This window comes from Rhodotorula paludigena (assembly GCF_050403205.1).
Source record: "Rhodotorula paludigena JCM10292 DNA, Rt_paludigena_JCM10292v1_ctg19, whole genome shotgun sequence".
NCBI classification, from domain to species: domain Eukaryota; kingdom Fungi; phylum Basidiomycota; class Microbotryomycetes; order Sporidiobolales; family Sporidiobolaceae; genus Rhodotorula; species Rhodotorula paludigena.
Genome location: NW_027481439.1, coordinates 220,382 through 243,718, shown reverse-complemented (window position 1 = coordinate 243,718; position 23,337 = coordinate 220,382). Strand labels below are relative to the sequence as shown.

Genomic DNA, 23,337 nt, shown 5'->3' with positions numbered 1-23,337 from the left:
GACCCTCTCACCAGACGCAGATGAGTGGGTACAGGCGGTCAGAGGCGCCGCAGAGCAGTGCCTCGAGCGTACAGACACTTCGGCGGCCGCAGAGGGTACTCAAGGACGGCGTCGGCGCTACAACAGCAGGTTCCTCGACTGGTCCGTCTCGTCTTCTGCACACGAGCCGGGTTGCGCAATGCTGACAAGCTCTTCAACCAGGTCTGGCACGCTCGACTACATCTTCAAATCTCACCAAGCCCTCTCTCGCCGTAGCGAGCGCCGGCTCAACCGCCGACGTCCCAGCCTTGCGCGCCTCTCAGGCCCAGGCAACGCCGCGATCCCGCCGGGCGAGCCCGCACAGCAGCGCACGACGGCCCACCGAGACATTCAAAGTCCCTCCATCTCCGAGCACGGTCCGGTCAAAATCGCGCGTCGTCTCGACTGCTTCCACCTCGTCGGCACACTCGCTCAATCGCAGCTTGTCCCGCTCGACGTCTGCGGCACTCGACAGCCCGCATACGGTGCGATTGCATCGTACGCTAGCGAGTGATGCAGCTGGCTCGCGGGACAAGAAGGCTGCTCTGGCCGAATTGGGACTAGGCGGACCGCAGACGGCCAAGCCTCCATCTCGCCGCACGTCGAGCACGTCGACGCGCAGCGTCTCGAACGCTTCTTCCACGCAGCGCACCCCTCTGCGCAACTCTTCGCGCAATGACCCTGCCCTTTCCGGATCCCACTCGTCCGCGCGCCTCGCCCCATCGACCACGACTGCCAACTCCCGCTCGCTCGCCTCGTCCCGGCGCCCACTCGGCGGCTCCGCGATCCCCGTCTCTACCACCGCAGCCCTCGGTCGCACGCTCCGCCGTCCCGACACGGCGCTCAGCACCGCAAGCTCGAATGCTCAGACCCGCAGCGAAGCGGGCACGACGCAGCGAGCGCGTGGTGCTGCGGCGGCTTCGGAGCGCCGCCCATCGTCTGCGCTCAGTCGCTCTTCCTCGCCCTCGGGAACCTCGCAGCGTGAGGTTGAAGGACGAGCAAGCCAGGCGATGGCGCCGGGAAGGACGCCGCAGATTGCGCTGTCGCCCCCGCCAGGCTCTGCTGCGCTGCCATCTTCCTTTAGGGCCTCGACGTTCCGCACCCCGCGCAAGGCGGATGAACCATCTTTCGAAGACGCCTCACCCGACGCTTCTCTCTCGCACTTCTCGCACGCATCCTTCCTGTCGCCCGCACCGCCGCCCCCCTCGTCCGCCGCTGCATCCGCCGAGCCGCCCCACACCCTGTCCGCCTCGACCTCCTCGCACCCTCCACAACCCAAGCAGCTCTCGGCCCTGCTCCACTCGCAGCGCACGCCCCGCGCGCGCGCGCGCGCCCGCGAGTCGCTTTCGCTCGAAGAGCTGCTGCGCCTCGGGCTCGCGCGCGGCGGGACGCCCGGACGCGTCTCGAACGGCGGCGGCGGGAGCTCAGGAGCAGGGGACGAGCTCGAGCTGCTGCTCGATGAGGGGACGAGCCGGCTCATGCTCGAGGAGATCGGCGGCGGAAAGGGCTCGGACGGGCCGGTCGAGGACGCGCGGGCGGGCCCGCTTACGCCGTGGCGTGGGAGGGTCGTGTCGGTTTCGTCGGCGCGGAGGAACAGCCTCGCTGCGTCGCTGTCTGCCTCGATGGTCGGTTCGCCGTCTGGAGGCAATGCGGGCACAGGCGACTCGTTCCTCTCGCCTCCTCGTGGGATTCCAGCAGGCGACGAGAACAAGGTCCTACTCCTGCGGCAGAGCACGGCCGAGGCGTCCGACCTGCGGCGGCAGCTCTCGGCACTGCAGAGCGAGGTCGACCGCCTCCGAACCGACCGCGACCGGCTCTCGCACGCGCACGTCGCGGAGTGCGAGCGCGACAGCGAGGCCGCGCGCCGCATGCAAGCACTCGAGGACGAGCTCGAGCGCGCGCACGCGCGCGAGGAGGCGATGCGGGGCGACTGGGACGCCGAGCGGCGCGAGATGGAGTGCGAGATGGCCGAGCTCGCGAGCGTCGCTGCGAGTGCGCCGCCGCCACCTCTGCCGCTGCTACTTGGGCAGGAGGAGCGCGAGCGCGCCGCATGCCTCGAGAGGCAGCATGCGGTTGTGTTGGCGCGGGAGGGCGCGCGGACGGCGTGCGCCAGCGAGGCGGTGGCTCTCGAGGCGTTTGGGGCGGGCGCCAGGCGCGATCGGGCAGAGGTAGCGGGCGCGCTCGAGACTGTGCGCGCTCTTGCGCAGGGACTGCAGCTGTGGAGTGTGCAGGTGCAATAGACCGAAGCGGGTGTCGATTGTCAATCTTATGCAAGGCTCCCTCCTGGCCCGTGGTCCGCATCTCGCAGAACCCTTCTTTTGAGTCTCTTGCATGCTGTGACTGTGTACAGCTACACAGGGCAGATCTCAGCCGTTTGTTTACACCTTCCACGCAGCAGCTTCGAGACGGTCTCGATCGCAAGAGGCGGTGCAGCCTGGGATCTGGCGCTGTGCTGGCTCGCTAAGCCAGCTGTTGGAGTCCTTGAGATGCTGCTGTGCTGCTCGACGCATCGCTGACCGCCTGAGCTGCCCCACACGGTGTTGACGTTCGGGCGCGCTGCTCGGCCCGCGAGGCGATGCGACGCGACGTCAACTCGCTCTCGCCTTTCTCTTTACTGCACCTTTGTGAGCGAGCCCAGCTCCACACCACGCACAGCTAGCTACTCGACCCGCCCCAACTACCCCCAAGCGAAATCATGCAGGCCGCGAGCGAAGCCATCCAGTCTGTCGTCGGGCAGAAGGGCGACAAGCCCGGTCCGTTCGAGCGCGGCTATCAGCCCGAGCCCAAGGAGGAGAAGGCCGCGCAGGGCGGCGACGACTCGCGCCCGCCCGGCAAGCAGTGGACGATGAAGGGTGCGCCTCGCCTCTCCACCTTACGACGAGATGAAGCTGATCGAGTGAGGGTCACCTTCGACAGACACGCCCATCGACGACATACTCGCAGACGGGACGCCCTACAAGCCCGTCGGCAAGTTCCAGGGCCGCGTCTGGCTCATCACTGGCGGCGACTCGGGAATCGGCCGCGCGACCGCCATCCTCGCTGCCCTCGAGGGCGCCAACATGCGAGTCTCACCGTTTGCGGCTACAGCGTGACAACTGAGCTGACATGCATTGATGTCGCAGCTCGATCGCCTACCTCCCTGGGGAGCAGAAGGACGCCGACGACACCAAGACGTACATCGAGAGCAAGACGAACGGCCTCAGCAAGGTCCTCCTCCTCCCGCTCGACCTCAAGTCGGAGGCCAACTGCATCAAGGCCGTCGAGGAGACGGTCGCCAACTTTGGCCGCCTCGACGTCCTCTTCAACAAGTGAGCCGTGGCCCGCTTTTTGATGGCCTCTCCGCAACAAACTGACCCCTGCCTTGATCCCGCAGCGCCGCCCAGCAGCTCGAGAACCACGACATCCTCACGCTGGACTCGAAGCAGTGGGAGGACACGTTCCAGATCAACATGGTCCTACTACTCCTCCTCATCCAGCCGACCGTCCCGCTCACCCTCGTCTCAATCACAGCACCACATGTTCTACACGTCCAAGGCTGCGATCCCGCACCTCATGAAGAACAAGGGTGCCAACATCATCAACAACGCTTCCGTGAGTGTCTATTCGGCTCGGCAGGCAAGAGTGACGGTGCTGACCTTCCCAAACGCGCCGCCTTGCAGGTCAACGCCTTCGTGCGTCGCAGTACTGGCGAACAAAAGTCCATAATCTCCAATTGACTCTCGTCTGATCCGCAGGTTGGCCGCCCCGATCTCCTCGACTACACCTGTAGGTCCTCCTCTGACACATACGCAACTCCCGTCAGGCCAGTGCTAACCCTCCTTCTGCCCATAGCGACGAAGGGTGCCATTGTCTCGTTCACTCGCGGTCTTGCGAACCAGCAGGCCGAGCGCAACATCCGTGTCAACGCCATCGCTCCTGGTCAGCCTCCTTTCTTCTTCTGCCCTAAAGGAAGCGTCGCTAAAACGTCGCTCGATGTACAGGTCCGGTCATCACTCCCCTCGTCCCCTCAACCTTCTCGGTCGACGTACGTGACACAGCTTTCAGTTTTTGAGAGAACCGGCGGCTCACCAGGTCGTTGCGCCCCTCTCCCTGCGTTGCCCTCCGCCGTGTTCGCTCTACAGAACCTCTCGCAGCTCAACTCGGGTCCTCTCGGCCGCCCTGCGCAGCCGGTCGAGATGGCGACGGGCATCATCTTCCTGTACGTCTACTCCCTTCCGCTTTGCTCTCCACAGCCTCGCTCAATCGCTCTTGCTCGTCTGCAGTGCCAGCTACGACGCCTCGTACGTCACGGGCGTGACGCTCAACGCCACTGGCGGCATGGTGCGTGGTGCTGCAGCGTGTCTACCGCTCGCGTTTGCCGGAACTGACTGCGGTTTCGCACACAGTGGGTGCACTGAGAAGCGTTCGCGGCTTCGTCCCGCGTACCAGTGCGTCTCGCTTCCCTCGCACCATCTTGCGCTTGTTCAGCAGCTCGGAAGCTGCGCAGCCGTTTCTTGTGTAGAAGACGGCGACTGACCTAACCTCCCGTGTTCCTGCAGCCGCCGGCCTCGCCTTTTCTACTGTAGACAAACTAGTACATAGTAAGCGGAATGCAGTACCTCAGACCGCTCTTTGTGCCGTGCGAGAAAAGCGATGAGGATGTCTCGGCTTCTCAGGGAGCCGGCCACCTCAGCGTGAGCGGCTTGTCCCGGACTCGCTCTCGTCTACACCAGCAACTCCCGCTTGAAGACCCAGAAGCTTCCGCTAGACGCGCACTCGCACACTCGCTAGAAGACACAGCTCGCTCAGTAACCCACAATGGCCGTCGCCGTCGCATCTCTTCCCACCCCGGCCCCCACGCCGCCTCCGACCAAGCAGCAGGAGCTCAAGAAGCGCAAGCAGCCGCAGCCGCCGTACCTCCCGAACCGCCACGACTACCACCCGACTCACCCTTCGCTGTTCCGCATCGAGTTTGGCCCCGAGGGCGAGGAGTTTGGCTCGTGCCTCCGCGCAGAGAGGGTGCGTCTCTCGCTGACTCTAGGCGCGATCGAGCGGTTTGAGGGCGTCAAGGTGTCTTGTACATGGCCGATCGCCGAGCTGCTAAACGGCAGGAGTCGATGCCGCAGAGTTACTGACTTTCCTTCCCACTCCCATCCTCCTCAATCTCTCGCAGGCCTTTGCCAAGGGCGAAATCCTGTGCCCGATCCGCAACACGCTCCCGGGCACCAAGGCCTACTCGTCCGTGCAGGTCCTGCCGGACCCCGCGCTCCCCTCGTCCTCGCGCACCGCTACGAGCCGCCCCACCTCGTTCACGACGGCGGCGCCCGCGTCGACGCGGCGGCACATCGAGCTAAACTCGGACCTCCTCTACGTCAATCACTCGTGCGATCCCAACGTCGTGTTCGACGTCAACGGGCGCGAGGCCGAGCCGAGTGAGCAGGACGAGAGCGCGAGGTGGGAGGGGAGGTGGAAGGTCCGCGCTGAGAAGGACATTGCCAAGGGCGAGGTGCGTTGATTCGATACCGATTGGACGTCGGGCGGCCCGGGCGCAGCTCTCGCCTGCCTTCCGCATGATGTCGGCAGCAGGGAAACCTGACCCGCGCTGTTCTGCAGATCCTCACGTTTGCCTACTTCTCGACCGAGTGGGACATGGACCAGCCGTTCCACTGCCTGTGCGGGACCCAGCGCTGCCTGGGCACGATCCAGGGAGCGCGGCACATTGAGCAGAGCGTCCTCGACGGGTGCGTTCCGTCTTCCCACCATCGCCTCGCTGTCTCCCGCTGTCCAGAGACACTCAGGCTCATCAATGTCCCTACCTGCAGCTACTTTGTGAACGACCACATCCTCGCGATGAAGGCCCTCCAGCGCGAAGAGCAGGAGCAGCAGCACCAGTAGACGGGACGAAGAGCCTCTTTCAGCGTCCCTGCGCCTCTACAGCATCCTATCGCCGCATCCGCACCATCGAGCAGCATTCAAAGAGCAGTATCAGTCAGTGATGGTCGTATTCCGTTGTCCGTGCCAAAAAGCGCTCCGTCTGATCTTGTAACCGTTCCTGTCCGACGCTGCGCGAGAGGTACGACAGCAGTTGCGAACCGCAGGTCAGGCGAACTCGACAGCTCTGTCCGGCTGAGTAAGTCGGCGCGCGCGGCGCGCAGCACTGCATCGTTGGCCGGGAGAGAGGGCGGTGCATGCGTTGACGTCTTCGTCTTGCGGAGAAGAGACGAGGACAAAGAGAGTCACCGTCGCCTGCCCAGCCCCGCGCTGGTCGCAAGGCAGAGCGTGCTAGTCGCAGAGTGCACCCCTCTGGCCCTCGCCTGGCCCTGCAGCTGCCCGCGTCCCGCTCTCGCTCCGCCGCCTTCCTCTTTCGAGGCTCGCCCGCTCGCTCGTCCGCCTCGTCCCGCCCCGCCATGCCTCCGCGCACGACGCTCGGCGGCGCGAGCCCAAAGAAGCACGCTGCACACGTGCCCGCAGCCGCGCTCGACGGCCCGCGACCGCTCGACGGCGGCGATCAACAACTCATCCCTCGAGACCAGACACCGCAGCCAGGCGACCAGCGCGCGTACCAGCCAGGCAGTCCCATCAGGTTCTATGTGAGTCCACCACTGAAGCGTAACAGCTGCCCGCACATCGCTGACCCTGGCCTCCCCTCTCGTCCAGGACGAGGAGGTACGAAATGGCTGTCCATCGCTTGCACACCTCGCGCGATAGAGCTGACACATGGCCCTGCAGGTGAAACGCATGCACGACGAGCTCGACCAGCGCGCACCAGGCGAGCGGAGCGCCGCGAGGCGAGCGCTGCGCTCCTCGAGTGGGCGCTCCCGCTCGTCGGGCATCTCTCTGCGTGGCTTCCTCACCCGCGTCGCTCTCCTCTACCTCTGCATCGCCTACTTCTTCGTCTGCCCCGCCGATCCATCCCGCGAACGCGCTGTCTGCCGCGGCATCGACTCGGTCGGTAGCCGCCTACGCCAGTACGAGCCGCACCTCCACCCGTACGTCTCGACGGCGCAGCGCAAGCTCGAGCCGTACGTCGCCGAGGCGCAGCGGCGCACCGAGCCCTACGTTGCCAAGGTCCGCCCGCACTACCGGAGGGTCGACTCGCTCGTCCGCCCGCACGTCTCGACCGTCGGCTCCTTCTACCGCTCGCATGTCTACCCGGCCGTCGTCTCGACCGTCCACCGCTCACAGGAGCTGACAGCACCGTACACGGCCAAGCTGCGCAAGCAGTACACCAAGTCGCTCGAGCCGTCGGTTGAGTGGTATTCGCTCGCGCTCGGAAAGTGGTACGCCGCCAGGGTCGAGCCGCACGTCTCGCAGATCTCGACTCAGGCGCGGCAGTACGGCAAGACCGTGTACCGTACCGTGTCCCCCCTGTGGACGCGCGGCTTCCCCACGGCGCAGCACCACCTCTCGACGCACGTCTTGCCGTTCTCGCGCCGCACGTACGCGTCGTCGCGCCGCGCCTACGTCACGTACGTGCACCCACGCGCGGTGACTCTCGGCGGGCACGCGCACGGCGTGTACCGCTCGCGCGTCCTGCCGGCGCTGCAGCGGTTCTGGAGCCGGTTCATCGCGCCGCAGCTCGACAAAATCCGCGAGCGCATCTTTGACTACAAGGCGAAGAAGGCCAAGCTCGAGGCCATCGAACGCGTCGAGAAGGCGAGCGAGGCGATTGCGCACGAGCACGGCGAGGACGATATTGAGGGTGCGTGCCCTCCCTTCTCCTTTCCGTTGCTTTGCGAAGCCCAACTCACCCTCAGGGATGCACAGACTTTATCAAAGACCTTCGCAACGACGGTCTCGAGCAGGAGGTGGACCCTTCGCCTGCCATCCCCGCCGAGGAGGCTCCTCCCGCCTACTCGTCCTCTGTCCCTCCTCCGCCTCCCACGCCCGAAGAAGCGGCCGCGCAGCGCGCCGAGAAGCGCGCCGCGCTCGAGGCGCTCCAGTCGACGTTCGAGTCGGAGATTGCCGCGCTCGGGCAGGCCGAGCACCAGCTGCTTGTTGCGCGCCTCGCCGACCTGCGCCAGCATGCGGAGGCCGACATCCCCAAGCGGTTCGACGCCGCGCTCGAGGCGCTTGACGACGAGGGCGACAAGATGGTCGGACGTCTCGGCAAGTACTTTGCGCGCGTCGCGGGCGACGACAAGACGTCCGTCGAGGACAAGGTGCGCGACAGCGACGACCTGTGCAGCAAGGCTGTCACGCGCGTCAGCAAGGCCGCCGAGGAGATCGAGGCCGAGATCGACGCGTACGGCATTGAGCTTGACGGGCGCGAGAAGGCCGCGGTGGACAAGGCGCAGAAGGCCGTCTCGGATCTCGTGAGCAAGGCGACGGACGAGCTTGGCCGTGGGTGGACCTGGCTCGACGGCACGACCGCCAAGGACTGGCAGCGGTACCACGGCCTGCGTCGCGCCGAGCTCAACCTCCACGCCAGCTTCGCCGACCTGCAGTCGGGCGCGATCAAGGATGCGACGCTCGCTTCGCTCAAGCCGCGCGCCGTTCTCGCCGAGTACCGCCAGCAGCCCGCCAAGCTCGTCAAGGCGTTCGAGACGATCCTCAGCAAGATCAAGGTCAAGGGACAGCGCGAGCTCAAGGGCGAGTGGCTCGGCGTCGTGGACGAGGCGCAAAAGGCGTACGACTCGGTCAGCGGCAAGATGGCTCACCTCGTCGATGACCTCAAGGAGTCGGCGTCGTCCGTCGCAGGCTACGAGCGCAAGCCTACGGGCGTGGCACAGTCGGTCAGCTCGCTCGCCAAGGCGGCACAGGCGTCAGCCAGCTCGCTCGCCGCGGAGGCCGTCAACGCCCTCCCGACCATCGAGGCGCACCACGAGTATGTTGCCGCAGCAAAGGCGGCCTACGGTGACGCGTCGCAGCAAGTCCTCCGCGCCGTCGGTGTCGAGCCGATTCCGACCGACTTCCGCCAGCGCGCCACTTCCCTCGCCAACGCCGCGTCTGCTTCGGCCGCACACGCCTACGCCGAGGCATCGCAGTCTGCTCTCCGCGCTCTCGGCGCCGAGCCCTCTCCCACGGACGTCGCGCAATCGATGACCTCGATCGCTCACGTTGCGTCGGCTTCGGCCGCGAGCGCCTACTCGCAAGTCATGTCCGACTACCCGGCTTCGATCTCGTCGGCACTCCACAAGGCGACCCAGGCCGTCGACAGCGTTGCCGAGGAGGCACTCAGCAGCGCTTCGTCGCTCGCCGCGTCGGCTGCGAGCGTCGTCTCGTCCCTCGCCGCGCCCGCTGCGACGATGCTCAACCCGGCTGCCGTCGCGGAGCAGCTCGAGGGCGCGCAGGAGCGCGCAAACGAGTTCTTCGGCGAGGTCAGCCAGGACGCAATGCGCGCCGTCGGGCGCGAACCGAGCCCGACCAACCTTGCCCAGTCGGCAACGAGCGCCGGCCGCGCTGCCTCGTCGGCCGTCTCGAGCGCTGCGAGCGCCGCCTCATCGCTCGCCGCGCCGCACTCGGACTACTCGGCCAAGGCGTCTCAGGCGGCGTCGCGCTCGGCTTCGAGCGCGAGCTTGAGCGCCCGCTCGTCGCTCTCGTCGGCTTCCGCGAGTGCGTCGTCTGCTTCCCGCTCCGTCTCGCGCTCGGCATCGTCCGCGTCCGCCTCTGCGTCGAGTGCGGCCCGCCCCGCCGCGTCGGCCGCCTCGCGCAGCGTCGTCTCCGCCGCGAGCCAGGCGAGCGCTGGCGCGCAGCGCGCAAAGAGTGCCGCCGAGTCGCTCGCCAAGCCGCACTCGAGCTACCGCAAGAGCCAGGCGGCGGCGGCGGGAGCGAGCGCGACGGACCGCGTCAAGAAGGGCGCGGCGAGCGCCGCGTCGCAGGTGCGGCGCGCGGTGCCGGTCCCCAGCGGCGGCAGCAGCGCGCCCACGGGCGCGGCCAAGGCTGCGGCCGAGTCGGCGTCGAGCGTCGTTGACAAGGTCAAGAGCGGCGCGAGCCCGCACCCGGCGTACAAGGCGAGCCAGGCGCAGGAAAAGGTCGTCAAGGCGACCGAGCGCGTCAAGAAGGCTGTCGTCCACGGCGAGCTCTAGTCGCGCAGGGATCGCCCACTTGGCGAGTCCCGCTGCGCCGTTTGCTGGCGATCCGCTCTCTAAATCCCTACTTTATTCTCGACGGCGACATCGCCGTTCCTACGCTATCCAGCCTACTCCTCTCTTTCCCTCGTCTCGCCTCGCTTTCGCCTGTCTGTGTACCAACTCTGCCCATACCCTCGTCTGTCGCACGCTGGGCACCGACGGCGACCAGGGAGCGGCGACGTCGCCGATCTGTCCCTCGACTGCACCCACCTCGGCCTGGCCCGACTGCGGATTCTTTCCTCCTCTTCCCCTTTGGCCGCGCCGTGCTCGTCGTCCAGTCGTTGTCGCCTGTCCGTGTTTGACCCCAGCTGTAGTCCATACCCGCGCGTGCCTCCCCACCGAAAAGAAGGGTTCTGTGCGCGAGCCAGACGAGCGGGATCGTCGGGAAGGGCAAGAGGTCCCTGGTGCCCCACACTTCTGCTCGTCATTGCGCGCCTGTGGAGGAGAAGGGGGAAACCGCCGGGGTCAATTGCAAGGCCCGTCGCTTTCATTTCGCCTCAAAGGGCGCATCTACGGTTTCCTCGTCGACGAACGCCTTGCTGTGCTCGTTGCAACACGCCAAAGGCTCACGCTCGCCAGTGCCTCGCAGGTGTGTGCATCTCTTCTGCCGTTACTTCCCCCACTCGGAATGCTAGCGCGTGCGCTAAGGCGGGAGGGTTCCTCGCTCGTTCCTCGCTTTGGGCTCGCAGCACGGGGGCTTGCCGGGCGGTCTCCGCGCACGCGCTGAAAATCCGAGGTGCCCCCTCTCTGCATCGCAGCTCCTCGCGCCCACCCGCCCAGGAAGGACCAGCGATCGCGGACGCTCCCGCTTGTCGCCGCCGTCTTCTTCGCCGCCGCGCGACCCGCACCTCGCCTCGCGCCCGTCGCGCCGCAGAGCAGGCGCCGTAAAGGAGCAGAAGGACCCACGGAGGTTGCGTTCTGACCACCCCGATCACGTCGGTCGCCCGCCGCGCTTCCCTCCCCACCAAACCGTTCCTCGTTTCTCTTCCTCGGCTCGCCGCGCTTTGCCGCTCGACAGCTCGCCCTGCAGCGCGGTTCGCTCGGCTGGACTGAGCCTGAACATCTGCCCGAGATGGACAACTTTGCGTACCACCCGCCCGGCCTCTCGCCGACACGCTTCAACCTTCCCGCTCCGCCTCCGCCTCATCTCGCCGGTTCCAATGAAGACCACTTCACCCGCCCAGGCTCGTCGTCTGGCGCAGGACCCAGCATGGGCTTCACCCAGACCCTGCCTCCGCTCGCCGAGCACGCTACGAGCGATGCAACTTCTGCGCGCCCGACTCTCGTCGGCTTCGAGCAGCTTACAGGCGAGGACCCCCTCGACAACAGCGCCGGCCTCTCGTCGCTCGACGGGTTGGCAGATGGTGGTCTTGGGGCAGACGGGCACGGTCTGAGCGGGTTTCGCGATCCCTTCGCACGACCGAACTCGCCCGGTTCGAGCGCTCTCGCAGCCTCCATGCCGTTGAGCGGAGGGGCAGCAGCCCCGCATTCTTTCTTCAGTCCCCAGACCGTCAACCCGAATGTCAACGCTCGCAACACGCGCCCGATGACGGCTCCTTCGGGCCCGCCGTCGTACTTCGGCGGTCCCTCCTACTCTGCGGCACCGTCGGCCTTCTACGCATCGACTCAGTCGACGGGTGCCAACGCTGCGTCAACCTATGGCGCGCTCGACCTCGCTCCTGCGCCGCCGGGCTCGTCAGGCGGAGCGGCCCCCGGCACTTTCCAGTACCAGGTCGACACGAGCCCGAACCTCGACTACGACACGTTTCGAGGGCGCAACTTCAGCCTGCCCGACAACTCGACAATCGGCGGTGCGCATGACCCGCTGGGTGAATCGTCCAGCGAGCAGATCTCGCCCGCTTCGGCCAGCACGCCTTTCTTCTACGCTCCGCCTGCGCACCACCCCGCTGCTCCCGCCCTTCGCGCCATACCCGTGACCTCGAATGGGCACTACCCGACTGTGCTCGAGGCGTACCCGCCGGGCATCATGCCTGCACCGCTCCTCGCGTCCACCTCGGCGATCCTTCCCGCAGGGTCGAGCATCCGCCCCGGTTCGTCCGGCGGCCTCCCTCCCGTTCCTGGCGCAGCGACGCGGCGAGGGTCGGGCGGCAAGACGTACAACTTTGTGCAGCAGGCGGGCCAGTCGACCAAGCGGCCGCGGAGGCGGTACGACGAGATTGAGCGCATGTACAACTGCGACTATCCCGGATGCACCAAGGCGTACGGCACGTTGAACCATCTCAACAGCCACAAGATGATGCAGAAGCACGGGCCGAAGTCGACGCCGGCGCGTGAGTCTTGCCTTTCTCAACCCATCGCTTCGAAGGAAGCACTTGCTCACCTCGCTCCTTTCGCCCCTACCGCAGAGTTCAAGGAGATGCGCAAGGCATGGCGCGAGCGCAAGAAGGCCGAGGCGGCAGCAGCAGCACGAGCAGCAGCTTCCGCCGCGCCTCCCGCCCCTGCCGCAACCGCCCTCAACGGCCTCCCCGTCCTCATCCCCGGTCAGCCATCCGATCGCCCGCGACCGTCGACGTCCGCGGGCGAATACAGCTTCTCGATGCCCGCGCCTTTCATGACGCCGCTCGGCGCGCCCGTCACGCACGTCTACCCGCAGAGCGGTGTGACGCTGCATCAGCCGCAGGCCGGCCAGCTGTACATCGACCCGCAGCAACCGCATCAGCGCGCCGTCTACCCGCAGTCCTTCGCCACCAGTTCCCCCCTCGACCTGTACGGCGGCGCCAACCGCCCCATGACCGCGCCGTCCTACTACACCGGCGCCCCCCTCTTCGGCTCATCCGGCACCGCGCCATCTGCTCCGCTCATGCAGGGTCCGACGGGCGGCGCGAGCTATCTCGCGCCGCGTCAGGCGGTCAACGGCGGAGGTCAGCCCCAGCAGCCCCCGTCCGGTTCGCTCGGCGCGGCAGCGAGCGCCGACCGGCGCTTCAGCCTCCCGACGCACTCGCTCGGCAGCATTTCGCCCGACGGGGCATACCAGCTCCCTGCGCCGACCGGGCACGGGCACACGCTCGAGGTCAAGATGCCGCAGCCGGTGCATCCCGCGACGCAGAGCGGCTATGCGTCGCTCATCCACGGCGGAGAAGCGGCGAGCCTCGGGCTCGGGACGGGCGCAGGCGGCGCGGCGAGGCTCGTGCTTGGAGGGCAGGACGACGAGGCGGCCACGGCGCTTGGAGAAGTCACGGCGCAGTAGCGCTCGGTTGCGTGCGCCTTCGCATTTCCTCCCTGCACGCGTCTTGAATATGCCTCTCCCTCATCATGGGTCTTTCTCTTTCTTTGCACCGAGTGCACCTTACACATTTCTACCTTGTACCCCTCAATCAGTTGGGCTGTGCCTCGCGTCTCCCTAGTACTTTCCCCTCGACCCCCAGCTTAGTATGAATCTCCCTCTCCTGCCCATCTGCACCTCGTATGCCGCATCCATCTAGCTCTGCATTGTTGCAAACTGGCTTTGCTCCCCTCTCCCGTCGAGATATGACCAGCAAGAGGTGCGATGGACGCAGCGCAGCGTGAATAGACACTCTCATCCGTCTATCGATACGGCTTGTCCCCCATCGAGTCATCCCCGCCCCTCGCCTCCTTCTCGAATAGCGCATCAAACTCCCTCCGCCTCCGCTCTCGCTCGGCCGCCGCCGCACGCCCCTCGTCCCCATCGTCCCGCGGCAGGTCGCGCTCGTCCTCGACAGTCCCGCGGGACGGAGAGCCGGAACTCGGGAGAGAACTGCGCGAGTTGGCTTCGCGCAGTGCGTCCCACTTTGAGGGAGGCGCGGCGCGCGAGCGGCGGAGCTCGTCCCAGCGCGACGAGCCGGATGATGAGGCAGAGGTGGCGGCAGCGGTGGAAGAGTCGGAGAGACTGGTCGGGAGCTGGTCTTGCGGCGGTGCTGCTCGAAGGAAGGATGAGCAACAGAAGGAAGGAATCGACAGCGAGAGCGCGACGCACCCCGGTCCGAGTATCCCACTCCGTCCGTCAGCGTCTCGTGCGAGAGCTCTCGTCCCGGCTCGCCGTACGCCACTCCGCTGCCCTCCCTATCCTGCGACATGCCGCCGCCGCTGCGCAAGTCGGCCGGAAGCGCCGCCGTCCCACCCATAACGCTCCGCTGCACCTTGAACTGCTGACCCGTCATGCGCCCCAGCTCCTCGGCCGCGCGCGCCATGCCTCGCTCGGTGGCTTCGTCGATCGCCGCGCGGCGGCCCGTCGCTTCAATGTATTTGCTGGCAGAGCTCTTGCCGAACTGCAACCCGACCCACGTTCTGCGAAAGCGCAACAGTCAGCACTGCCTTCCGCCTGCAAGCGCCTGCATATCAAGTGGAGATGACGCACCCAGCAATGCTCCCGAGGATGCCGTAGCCCATCGCCTTGCCGAAGAAGACGGCCCTTCCCCTCCGCATCTCGTCGCCCGCTGCGTCCGAGCCTGCGCCCTCCTGCGCGGCCTTCTTGGCGGCCTCCTGCTGGGCCTTGACGCTCCCAGCGCCCTCCTTTGCGCTCGGGAAGAACAGCCTCGGCTGGATGCCCGTCCTGCGCGCTGCCTGGCCCGCCGCCCATCGCCCGCGGAATGCGATCAGGCCGCCGACGAGCGAGCCGACCCAGAACCCTGCGCGCGCACGCGACATGAGGCGCTCGGTGGCCTCCTGCACGATGAGGCGGTCCGACGGCGACAGCTCTGCCGAGATGTTGTCCTGCACCGTCTGCTGTACGCGGCGCATCACTTCGGGCGAGGCCTGCCCGTTCTCGGGCGCGATAGCAGGCGCTTGCATTGTAGCGGAGTTCCGAGCGAGCAAAGATCAGAGTGAAGTGGGAAAAGGAAGTGTGAAGGTCCGTCGACCTTCGTCATCTCTGAGCCGAGCGGTGGCCATCGCTCACTCAACGCGCGACGATTCCTCCGATGACGCATCGCAGCAACAGCGACGCCCGGTACTCTGGAGGGAGCACAGTCGCGTAGACATACACTCCCACACCTTCGCGCAGCTGTACAACCAGCGTTCGGAGCGGCGGGCGGCGAGGCGAGCTGACAACGCTCGCTGCACGCAGCCGAAAAGGGGCGCGCCGCCCCTTTTCGACCAAATGCTGGCGCTGCTCTCGTCGCTTCTGCCCCTCGCAGCTCCCCTTGATTCTCCTGAGCGAGTCCCCGTCTTTCTTGATAACCTGCCCCACGCTCGGCCGCCTCTCTCGCGTCCCGAGGCTCGGCGCTCACGTCGCGAGGTGCGCAGCTCGCCCCGCGCGTAGGCAGGTGCGCAGCGGCTCATCCCGTCGCGACCGTGCAGGCGCCTGCTACTCCGCTCGGTCGTCATCTGGGCTCCCCAATCAATCGGGTGCCCGTCTCCTCGAGTTCTTGCGCCGGTGCCGCGCGAATGCGACCTACGTTCACGCGCGCTCGACACCGATGCCAAGTGTGACCACAAGGCATCGAGGCGCTACCTTGCCGTGCTCGAGACGTTCCCGCAGACTATCACGAGCCTCGGCCTGAGCTAGCTGCCCAAGGATGCCCGCCCGCTCGTCCCGCCCGACTCGCGCCTCCCGGTCCCGCACCTCCACAGTCTCGCGCTCGACCGCTCGTCCTTCCGCTTGCTCGCCTCCTCTGCCAAGTTTGTCGGTGTGTCTCGCGCCCTCTCACGTCGCCGCCATGACGCGACTGACGCTCTCACGCACGCACAGCCTTGTCTCGTGTCTACGAGGCGTCGTTGCCAGGCAGCTCAGCGCACCGAGCTCGCCTCAAAGGTGTGTTCGCACTCTAGAAGGGCCTCTCCGCGCCTGTAGCTGACTCTATCTCGCCGCACAGGCCTGCCGAGACTTGATCCACCCGCCTGCCATCCCCTTCTCCACCTTTCACATCGCACATGGACGCCCGTAGTCCAGCGGTGGAGCTTGCCGAAACGTTGGTACGACGCGGTTGGCCGCCGCACGCGCAAGGTCCACTGTTCTAACCTGGCAGCGTGCGGTGGCTCTGCCTTCATTTTTCGCTCGTGTCAACCCTCCCTTTGCTTTTCTCATCGCGCTTTCTCGCTCAGTAGCTCTCTGTATGGCCGGCGCAGTCTGAACCGAGCGACGTCTTTCCCTATCACCTAGTTTGACCGGTCAGGCTCAGTGAGCTTAACGCGCTTGGAAGGAAGAGGACATGCTAGACTCGAGTAAGGATGCTAGCTGCGCGCACGGGTGGAGAGCGGGTACGATTGCTGATACCGTGCGTGGATTGCTAGCTGCGCGCGCCCGACGAGCTCTGCAATCGGTCGACTTGCTGTTGCCGCGCTCCAGGTTAGACCGGCCCGCCTCCTGATCACAGCCTCTCGCACTTTGACGCCACTCGGCCCCCCCTGCCGGCTCAGCCCTTGCTTCCTGTGCTCACTAGCTACCACAGCGCACTGCGCTGCCCAGGCTAGGGCGCGTCGCCCAAACGCCCGGCGACCTCTCTCCATCCCGCGCTATCGGCAACTTCTCGGCTTTCATCTCGGACGTTCGCCGCTACCTGCGCACGCTCGGTTGCAGAATTGGCGCTCATACAGGCGCAACAAATGTACGTGCGCTCCTTGCCACTCGCCAGCTTGTCTCGTGCGGCCGTGCCGGCATCCGATGCAACTCGCCCAGTGCACTTTTATGCGGGTGCCCCGCACAAAATACAACCGGGCTGACCTCCTCTTGTTGCGTCTCTAGTTCACGGTCGATTCGAGCGCTTCAGACCAGCCCTGTATGCTTATTACGCCCTTCTGCACACCTCAGGGCACATCACTGACCTCTTGCATGCCCTCGCCGCTCGTCTGCCTCGTCGCCATATTCCACTTCGCTGTTCATCTCGCGGTGTAGTGCTCCGTCTCGCGCGATGCCTGGGTCCAGTCGCACGTCTGTGGGCTCAACGACGATACATCCGCACTGCTCGGCATCTGGCACGGCCGCGAGTGACCCAACACCCTCTTCCTTGGCCGTGCCAGAGTCGGCGACATCTTCCGCGCGTCACTTCGTCCTTGCCAACCGCCTCGGCCTCTTCGACCGTGTTCCCCGCTTCTTCGTTCCGCCGCCACTCCCTTCTCTTGCCGGTTCTTCGCCGCCCGCGCACTCACTCGCGCTCCTGCCCGTGCGGGCAAGTGTATTCGGAACGCTCCCGCAGTTCTACGCCTTCCTCCATGCGAGGATTACCTCCATCATGTCGAGGCCGGACGCAGCGGCGAGCCCGCTGCTCAACGATCGTGCCGCCTCGGCCGAGACGTACGATGGCTTCCGGGCAGGACTCGGGGCGGGCGTCGAGGCGTACGAGGCGACCATCGAGGATGCCACGCCTGAGGGCGTTGCTGCCCTGCGCGCACATCTCGAGCGTGTCGAGGTGGGCCGTGACGCGGTGCCGCAGTCGTGGGACGCTCAGCAGAGGTGCGCCCTTGCTCATCGTTTGCGCCGCTTCCGTCTACTGACATGCCGCATGCCGACATGGCGCATCTGCAGACGTTATTCGTCTGTAGCAGCGCAGTTGTCCTATCTGCATCGGCTCGAACCCGGTCACGCCATACTCAGCGCACCCGAGAGCTCGCCTCTCAGCTATCGCCTCTCCTCAGCCCATCATACGTACTCGTCGCTCAGGCGCGTCTCGGCCAAGCTATGCAACTCCGCCAATCCGCAGCATCGCTCGCTTGCGGCATCGCTCCAGGAGCTGCCGACCATTCATTCGGACGCCGTTCGCCTTGCCAACGAGCCCATCTTTGAGCCCGTAGCAGGCGAGCGCAAGGTGCCGTGGCTTGAGGTTCATCCGCTTGTCACGCCTGGCGGCAACATGAAGGGCCCGTCGTCTTTCAACCTGTCATTCACGCGCCGGGAGGTCGCTGAGGGCTTCATCTCTCCTGCCACACCACTCGTCTCGTCTGCCGCATTCAACCACGCCTTCCGCCAAGCAGTCAATGTCAAAGCCGAGTATGTCGAGTTCCTCCGGCGGACCGAAAAGATCAACGCCGCACTCGCTCGCATCGTCGTCACGCTCTGCGAGGCAGTGCTGCCAGCAGACGTTCGCGAAGCGCTGCTGATTCGCCGTGCGTCTTTTTGTTCCTTCCCATCTTCTAACGCCTTGTACTGAATGTGTGTTGCGCACTGCAGATCATCTCTTGGGAACCATGCTCGACGGGCCTGGGAACTTCTACAGTGCGTCTCTTGCGGTTGACACGGGCTCTACGATTAACATGTCCATCCGGACGCAGCCCAGCACCGCCAGCTCAACTCTACGCCGTACCCCCCGTCCCGCAACGTCGATGATCCGCCTGCAAATGCGGCCGCTTCTACCTCGAGAAATTCCCCACTCTTCCGCCGCCCCTCCAGCTCGCCCGAGCCCGCCGGCTGCTCCATCTCCTCCGTTGGCTTCCGTCACGCTGCCCGCGCCGCGGTCGCCGAACCGCGGGACATCGTCCTTGACCTTGGCGCCCGGTTCGGCACGCTGCATGCCGATGGGAAGGACGATGAAGCATCGTGGTCCGTCCTCGTGCCGCTCGGCGTCCTCCCGCCTGGCTCCCACGGCGGCACCTTTCACGACCCGCGAACAGGGTCGTACATGGAGTGGGACGTCTCCGATCCGGGGTTCTACCTGTTTCGCGGCGTCGATCCGCACGTCGGCACCCCTGCGACCCTGCCGAGCACATATGCCCCGCACCCGCAGGGGTGGACGTACTCGCGAAGCATCGTTGTCAACTACCCGTCGCGCGCCGCCGCCTCGCCAGACGAGCCCTTGGCTCTCGACGTCGAGCAGGCGCTGTCGAGCCGCCAACTTTTCCACGGCCTGACCGGCGGCATGCGCTTCCTGGGCGACTTGACAGGCCAGGCCGCTGCCGGTGGCGCCGACGTCGTGCACGAGATGCTCGTCCTCAGCCGCGCGCGGCATTCGCTCTCGCAGGACCTATTCCGCCGCTTTCGTCTCGATCACTACGGCAGCAGTACCAACGCGCAAGATCTAGCTACCGATGACGCAGCAACTGTGGCCGTCCAGGACGAGGTCGACCGTATCCTCACCGAGATGGCGGGTCTCGGTCGCTCGTGGGAGGCGGTCGTCAAGTACGAGGCTGCGATGCTGCGACTTGCGCCTACCTCGCCAATCATTGCGCGACTTGTGGCGCGCGGCAACCCACTCGGCCACGTCGTGGGCGAGCAGTCGTCCCTTTGCGGCGCCGACACAGCGACTCGCCGTCGCGCCATCGCCAAGGCGGACGAGCTCTTCCACCTTGCAGCTGCTTCGGTCGTTAAAGTTCGAAACTCGGTCAAGGCCGCCAGTACGGCCAACGGCGCTGCTTTTCTGCGGTCGAGGGGATGGCGTCGTCGTGTCGTCAGTACCACGCCACCCGACGCGATCAAGCTCCTGCACGCACTTGACAAGATCGAGACCTGGGACGACGAGGCTGCGCTTGCACGGCTGTGTTACGTCGAGCCAGACAAGTTCCGCGCCAAGTTTGAGTGGTTTCGCGATCCGGCAATCAACCCTGCGCCGCCCGTACCGCCCCTGGCAGGACACGACTCGCTTTTCCCTCTTGCGCTCCTCGCTCGGCGCACCACGAATGCCGAGGAATGGACTCGTTACGTTGATTCGCATCGCTCGCTCGCCGCCTCAGATCGAGTGCGAGACCCTTTACTCGCAACCTTCTCTCTCCCTCCGCCGGATCTCTCTGACCGAGTGCGTGCCTCCTTGCGACTCACAATGTGCACAATGCTGATATGCTTTGTTACCCGCCTCCTTAGCTTGCCATCAACTCGACTGCCCACGCTCGCTTCATCACGCCACTTGCTCCTCCTGCCGCTTCGGACACCCCGATCGCTTCGACGTCGGCCATCACGCTCGAGGACGGCATTGCGTTTCATCGAGGACCATCGACCCTCGCGCAAACAGTCGCGGTGGCAGCAGAGCAACGCCGCCACATGCTCCGCTCCACCGCGCCACCGCCCGTCTCGCACAAGCGTGTTCGTCCTAGGGAGCTGCAGGTGCGCCTGCCGCTGTCATGTTCCGCCTTGTGCAGAATGCTGACATCTTGCACCTGCTGCAGGGCGACGGAACTCGTACGCTGTCGAAGCGTCCTCGACGGGTGCGCTTTGCCACGTCCTGCGTCTCACTGCCTACTTGAAGGTGCTGATCGGTCACGAGCGCCTTCACGCAGACAAAACATGAGCTCGTGGGTCATTCATGAATGTCGACATGTGCAAAACCGCTAATCTGTTCCGTTTGCACGTCTTTAGTCGCGCGCTCTGACCGACATCATCAGCGCCCGCCTCGAGGGCGAGATGAACGCCTGGCATCAGCAATTCCCTGCTCGGCCTCCCTCGTTCGCGCCGCCATCGCTCAAGCAGGCGCATGTCCGGCTTGCGCCCAGCGACGAGCTCGATCCGGCGCCCGTCTCGCTCGCGCACTTCGCCGAATTGATGCCGCTTCCCCTGGGCGTGCTACAGACGCTTGTCAACCAGGCCTTCACACACATCCTGTACGCCCGCGACTCAAATCACCAGGCCCTCCCGGCGTCCCTGCACGCGCACGCCCTTGCCGCTCTCGAGCTCGACGGTATCGCTCGCGTCGGCACCCTTCTGCGCGGCGAGCTTGGCGATGCTCTACGCGCAGCAGCGCGCGAGCTGCAGCGCGCGGACTCTGGCGGCGAGGCAGGCGCCGCCATTCGCGCGCACCTCACTTGCGTCGGCGGCATACAGATGGAGGACGGCGGCCGCATCTCAGTCTTTGCAAGCCTCGCCGACGGGTCCGCGGATTGCTTTGCGCTGCAGCAGCCCACGAGTGCCATCACGTTGTCGGACGTCGACGCGTTCGAGCCCGCCGCTCTCGAAGTCCTTCTTCAGCTCTTCCTCCTCTCGTTCTTCTGCCCGAGCTCGCGCAAGCGACCATACCCCTGGGTGATCAACGAGCCCATTTCAAGCGGCATCACCAACCCGGCCGGGCTCACCACGTGCGCCGCCGCCGGCGCCGCCGCCGTTGCGTCCGCCGTCTCGCAGACGTTCCTCGCCTCGCTCTTCCGCGCGCACTTCCGCTCTTCCACCGTCTTCCTCCTCCCCGGTGTGCGCGGTATTCTGCAGCAACCGCAGATCCTGCTCGATCCGCTCAACGGCCACAAGAGATCAAGCCATATTCCGCACGCACACTACCCTCGATGGGAGGAGGCTGTCGGCGACGCGCTGAGCGCGCTCGAGGCTGCTGGTGCGCTCGAGAGGTTCGCATTGTCGATCGAGCCGCTACTCGATGCGGATCCCGTTTTTCGCCGTGTCTCGGAGGGGACGACCGTGTCGCTCTCGCCATTCCCCTCCTCTTTCTCGACTTTGCTGTCCCCGTCCGAAAGGGGCGGCGCAGAAACACCGGCAGCCCCTCGCGCACGTCGCAGCCGAGGCGCACCGCATGCCAAGGGCAAGAAGACGTTCGAACGGCGCGTCTACGAGCTCGGCGCAAAGCCGGCTGGCGAGCAAGCCGCTATTGCGACTATGATGCACCAATTTGTACGTCTTCAGCTCCCGCCATCTGCCAGGCCTGTGCTCACTACTGGATGTTGCACGCAGCTCAACCTCGTCTTGGTCGTTGCCGCCGACGATGTCCTGGGCCTTCCGCTTGCACCCCATCGGCAGGCGGTCAAGAAGCAGATGGCGCTCGAGCCGCAGCTTGAGAAGGCGCGCAGGCTGAAGGCCAACGACACCAAGGGGGAGAACGTCGCGAGCGTCTACAAGCTTCTCAGGGAGAACCCGTACAAGGTTCGTTCACACGTGCAGGATCCCCTCTGCAAAACTGACTCCGTACCCGTTCAGCTCCATCCCGTTCGCGAGCGACATCCGCACCGTCGCCACGCGCCGCCCTTCATCACCTCGCTTGGCACGCCCGTTGCGCGGCGTGCTCACTTCGAGCATGACGTGCGAGTCCGCCTCGGCCTCATCGGCGCTGTCGAGTCCGTCTACACCGCGTTTCCGCCTGGCGGTCTCGGGTCAGTCAATCTCGACAGCTGGCTCGACAGCCCGACCGTCCGCTCGGCGTTCACGACTCACCACCTCACGCTCGGGCAGAACCTGTGGGGCCGAATCAACTGTTACGGCAGCCCGGCTCGCGCGCTCAAGTGGGACGATGCAAGGGCAACACTCGACAAGACGATGGAGGCGGCCTGGCGCAAGTTTGACGTCGCTTCTCCGCCTTCGTTCACGGCGGCCGTGCAGATCTTCGCCGAGTTGCGGTTGCCCGGCTGCGCTTCCAAGCAGGGCACCTCCCTCTCTCAGGTGCTGCTTGCGGGTGCGTCGCCTCGCTGTTCTGGGGAATGCCGCTTCTGACCTGTCCTCATCTGGGATGCAGGTGATTTGTGCAAGGACGGCTTCATCGGCACCCCAAGCATTGCCGACATGGCCCGCGCTGTCTCAACCGTTGCCAAGGGAGCAATAGTCGGCTTGGCTCAGCTCGGGTTCTTGCGCCTCTCGCCTTCCACGACTGCCGAAGAGCGTCGCCTTGCGATTGAGCGCGCGTTCTTGCGGTTCTACGCGCTGCTCAACGACAGCGTCCCAGAAGACATCAAACTCGTGCGTGCAAAGAAGACCTTGTTGCGCTCCGAGCCGTGACTGACCTCTCCAACTCTCCAAAGGCCCTGCGGCAGCTCGACCTCGACCTCAGCTGTCCTTTCTTTGTTGAGAACCTCCTGTGCAAGCTCACGCGGAGCGACTGGGGCGAGCGCAAGTGGGTGTCGGGCAACTTGGGCTGGATGGACATCAACTCGCCAACAAGCCCATGGAGGGTCATCGTGGACGAGCTGGCAGGTGCGCACGGCCCAATACTCATGTCACGGCGTTCACTGATTCCTGAGCATGTACAGCGGCCCAACCGGTGCATCTCCCTGCCGTCGCGAACCCGACTCGGGCGCGCCCGCGTCCGGGGCAGGGGAAGGGCAAACGCAAGCGCCGTCCTGCACGCCGCCCGAGTCCCAGCGATGACAATTCTGAGGATGACGAGGTCAACCGCAATGAGGAAGAAGACGAGGAGGACGAGGACGACGAGGAAGACGAGTAGAAGGTGCGCTCTCTTTGACTTCTCGCATCTTGTTGCCCGAGACTGACTTGCTGGCACACCCAGGGCGCAGACTCTGTATGTATGCAGTGCACTGTGTTGTTGTGCAAGCACAATGGGCCTTTCCACGCCTTTACAGCGAAAGAGAGAGAGAGAGAGAGATGAGCGGAAGGTCCGCGTCCCCATTCGAGGTGTGTCCGTTGCCTCCTATCATCTCATCAGTTGGACGCAGGCTGACCTGGTTCCTTGCCTGCTTGCAACGCCGTGGTGACCGGCAG

At 65.6% G+C, this 23,337-nt stretch overlaps 7 protein-coding genes across 7 annotated transcripts; 6 read left to right on the top strand and 1 right to left on the bottom strand.

Moving 5' to 3' along the window:
• Positions 1 to 20: 20 nt before the first annotated feature.
• On the top strand, positions 21 to 2,258 carry JCM10292_004240 (uncharacterized protein; the record flags this gene model as incomplete). The annotated part of the gene is made up of 2 exons (XM_076648900.1): positions 21 to 24; positions 202 to 2,258. The coding sequence occupies 2 exons, from the start codon at positions 21 to 23 to the stop codon at positions 2,256 to 2,258; spliced, it is 2,061 nt and encodes a 686-aa protein (XP_076505605.1).
• Positions 2,259 to 2,713: 455 nt separating this feature from the next.
• Positions 2,714 to 4,415, top strand: JCM10292_004239 (uncharacterized protein; the record flags this gene model as incomplete). The annotated part of the gene is made up of 12 exons (XM_076648899.1): positions 2,714 to 2,870; positions 2,935 to 3,079; positions 3,141 to 3,326; positions 3,392 to 3,470; positions 3,529 to 3,609; positions 3,678 to 3,689; positions 3,753 to 3,783; positions 3,850 to 3,936; positions 3,999 to 4,042; positions 4,140 to 4,216; positions 4,281 to 4,338; positions 4,404 to 4,415. The coding sequence occupies 12 exons, from the start codon at positions 2,714 to 2,716 to the stop codon at positions 4,413 to 4,415; spliced, it is 969 nt and encodes a 322-aa protein (XP_076505604.1).
• A 400-nt stretch (positions 4,416 to 4,815) lies between these two features.
• JCM10292_004238 (uncharacterized protein) lies at positions 4,816 to 5,892 on the top strand (the record flags this gene model as incomplete). Its single annotated transcript, XM_076648898.1, has 4 exons — positions 4,816 to 5,016; positions 5,171 to 5,503; positions 5,611 to 5,738; positions 5,820 to 5,892. 4 exons carry the CDS (start codon positions 4,816 to 4,818, stop codon positions 5,890 to 5,892), a joined length of 735 nt encoding a protein of 244 aa, XP_076505603.1.
• A 512-nt stretch (positions 5,893 to 6,404) lies between these two features.
• Positions 6,405 to 10,025, top strand: JCM10292_004237 (uncharacterized protein; the record flags this gene model as incomplete). The annotated part of the gene is made up of 4 exons (XM_076648897.1): positions 6,405 to 6,587; positions 6,655 to 6,663; positions 6,727 to 7,699; positions 7,765 to 10,025. 4 exons carry the CDS (start codon positions 6,405 to 6,407, stop codon positions 10,023 to 10,025), a joined length of 3,426 nt encoding a protein of 1,141 aa, XP_076505602.1.
• A 1,117-nt stretch (positions 10,026 to 11,142) lies between these two features.
• On the top strand, positions 11,143 to 13,278 carry JCM10292_004236 (uncharacterized protein; the record flags this gene model as incomplete). Its single annotated transcript, XM_076648896.1, has 2 exons — positions 11,143 to 12,361; positions 12,437 to 13,278. 2 exons carry the CDS (start codon positions 11,143 to 11,145, stop codon positions 13,276 to 13,278), a joined length of 2,061 nt encoding a protein of 686 aa, XP_076505601.1.
• A 338-nt stretch (positions 13,279 to 13,616) lies between these two features.
• Positions 13,617 to 14,840, bottom strand: JCM10292_004235 (uncharacterized protein; the record flags this gene model as incomplete). The annotated part of the gene is made up of 3 exons (XM_076648895.1): positions 13,617 to 13,966; positions 14,026 to 14,336; positions 14,407 to 14,840. 3 exons carry the CDS (start codon positions 14,838 to 14,840, stop codon positions 13,617 to 13,619), a joined length of 1,095 nt encoding a protein of 364 aa, XP_076505600.1.
• A 2,057-nt stretch (positions 14,841 to 16,897) lies between these two features.
• Positions 16,898 to 23,062, top strand: JCM10292_004234 (uncharacterized protein; the record flags this gene model as incomplete). Its single annotated transcript, XM_076648894.1, has 13 exons — positions 16,898 to 17,439; positions 17,581 to 18,089; positions 18,154 to 18,198; positions 18,255 to 19,711; positions 19,777 to 20,016; positions 20,079 to 20,117; positions 20,269 to 21,242; positions 21,411 to 21,522; positions 21,583 to 21,771; positions 21,826 to 22,297; positions 22,358 to 22,578; positions 22,641 to 22,812; positions 22,869 to 23,062. The coding sequence occupies 13 exons, from the start codon at positions 16,898 to 16,900 to the stop codon at positions 23,060 to 23,062; spliced, it is 5,166 nt and encodes a 1,721-aa protein (XP_076505599.1).
• Between the last annotated feature and the right edge of the window lie 275 nt (positions 23,063 to 23,337).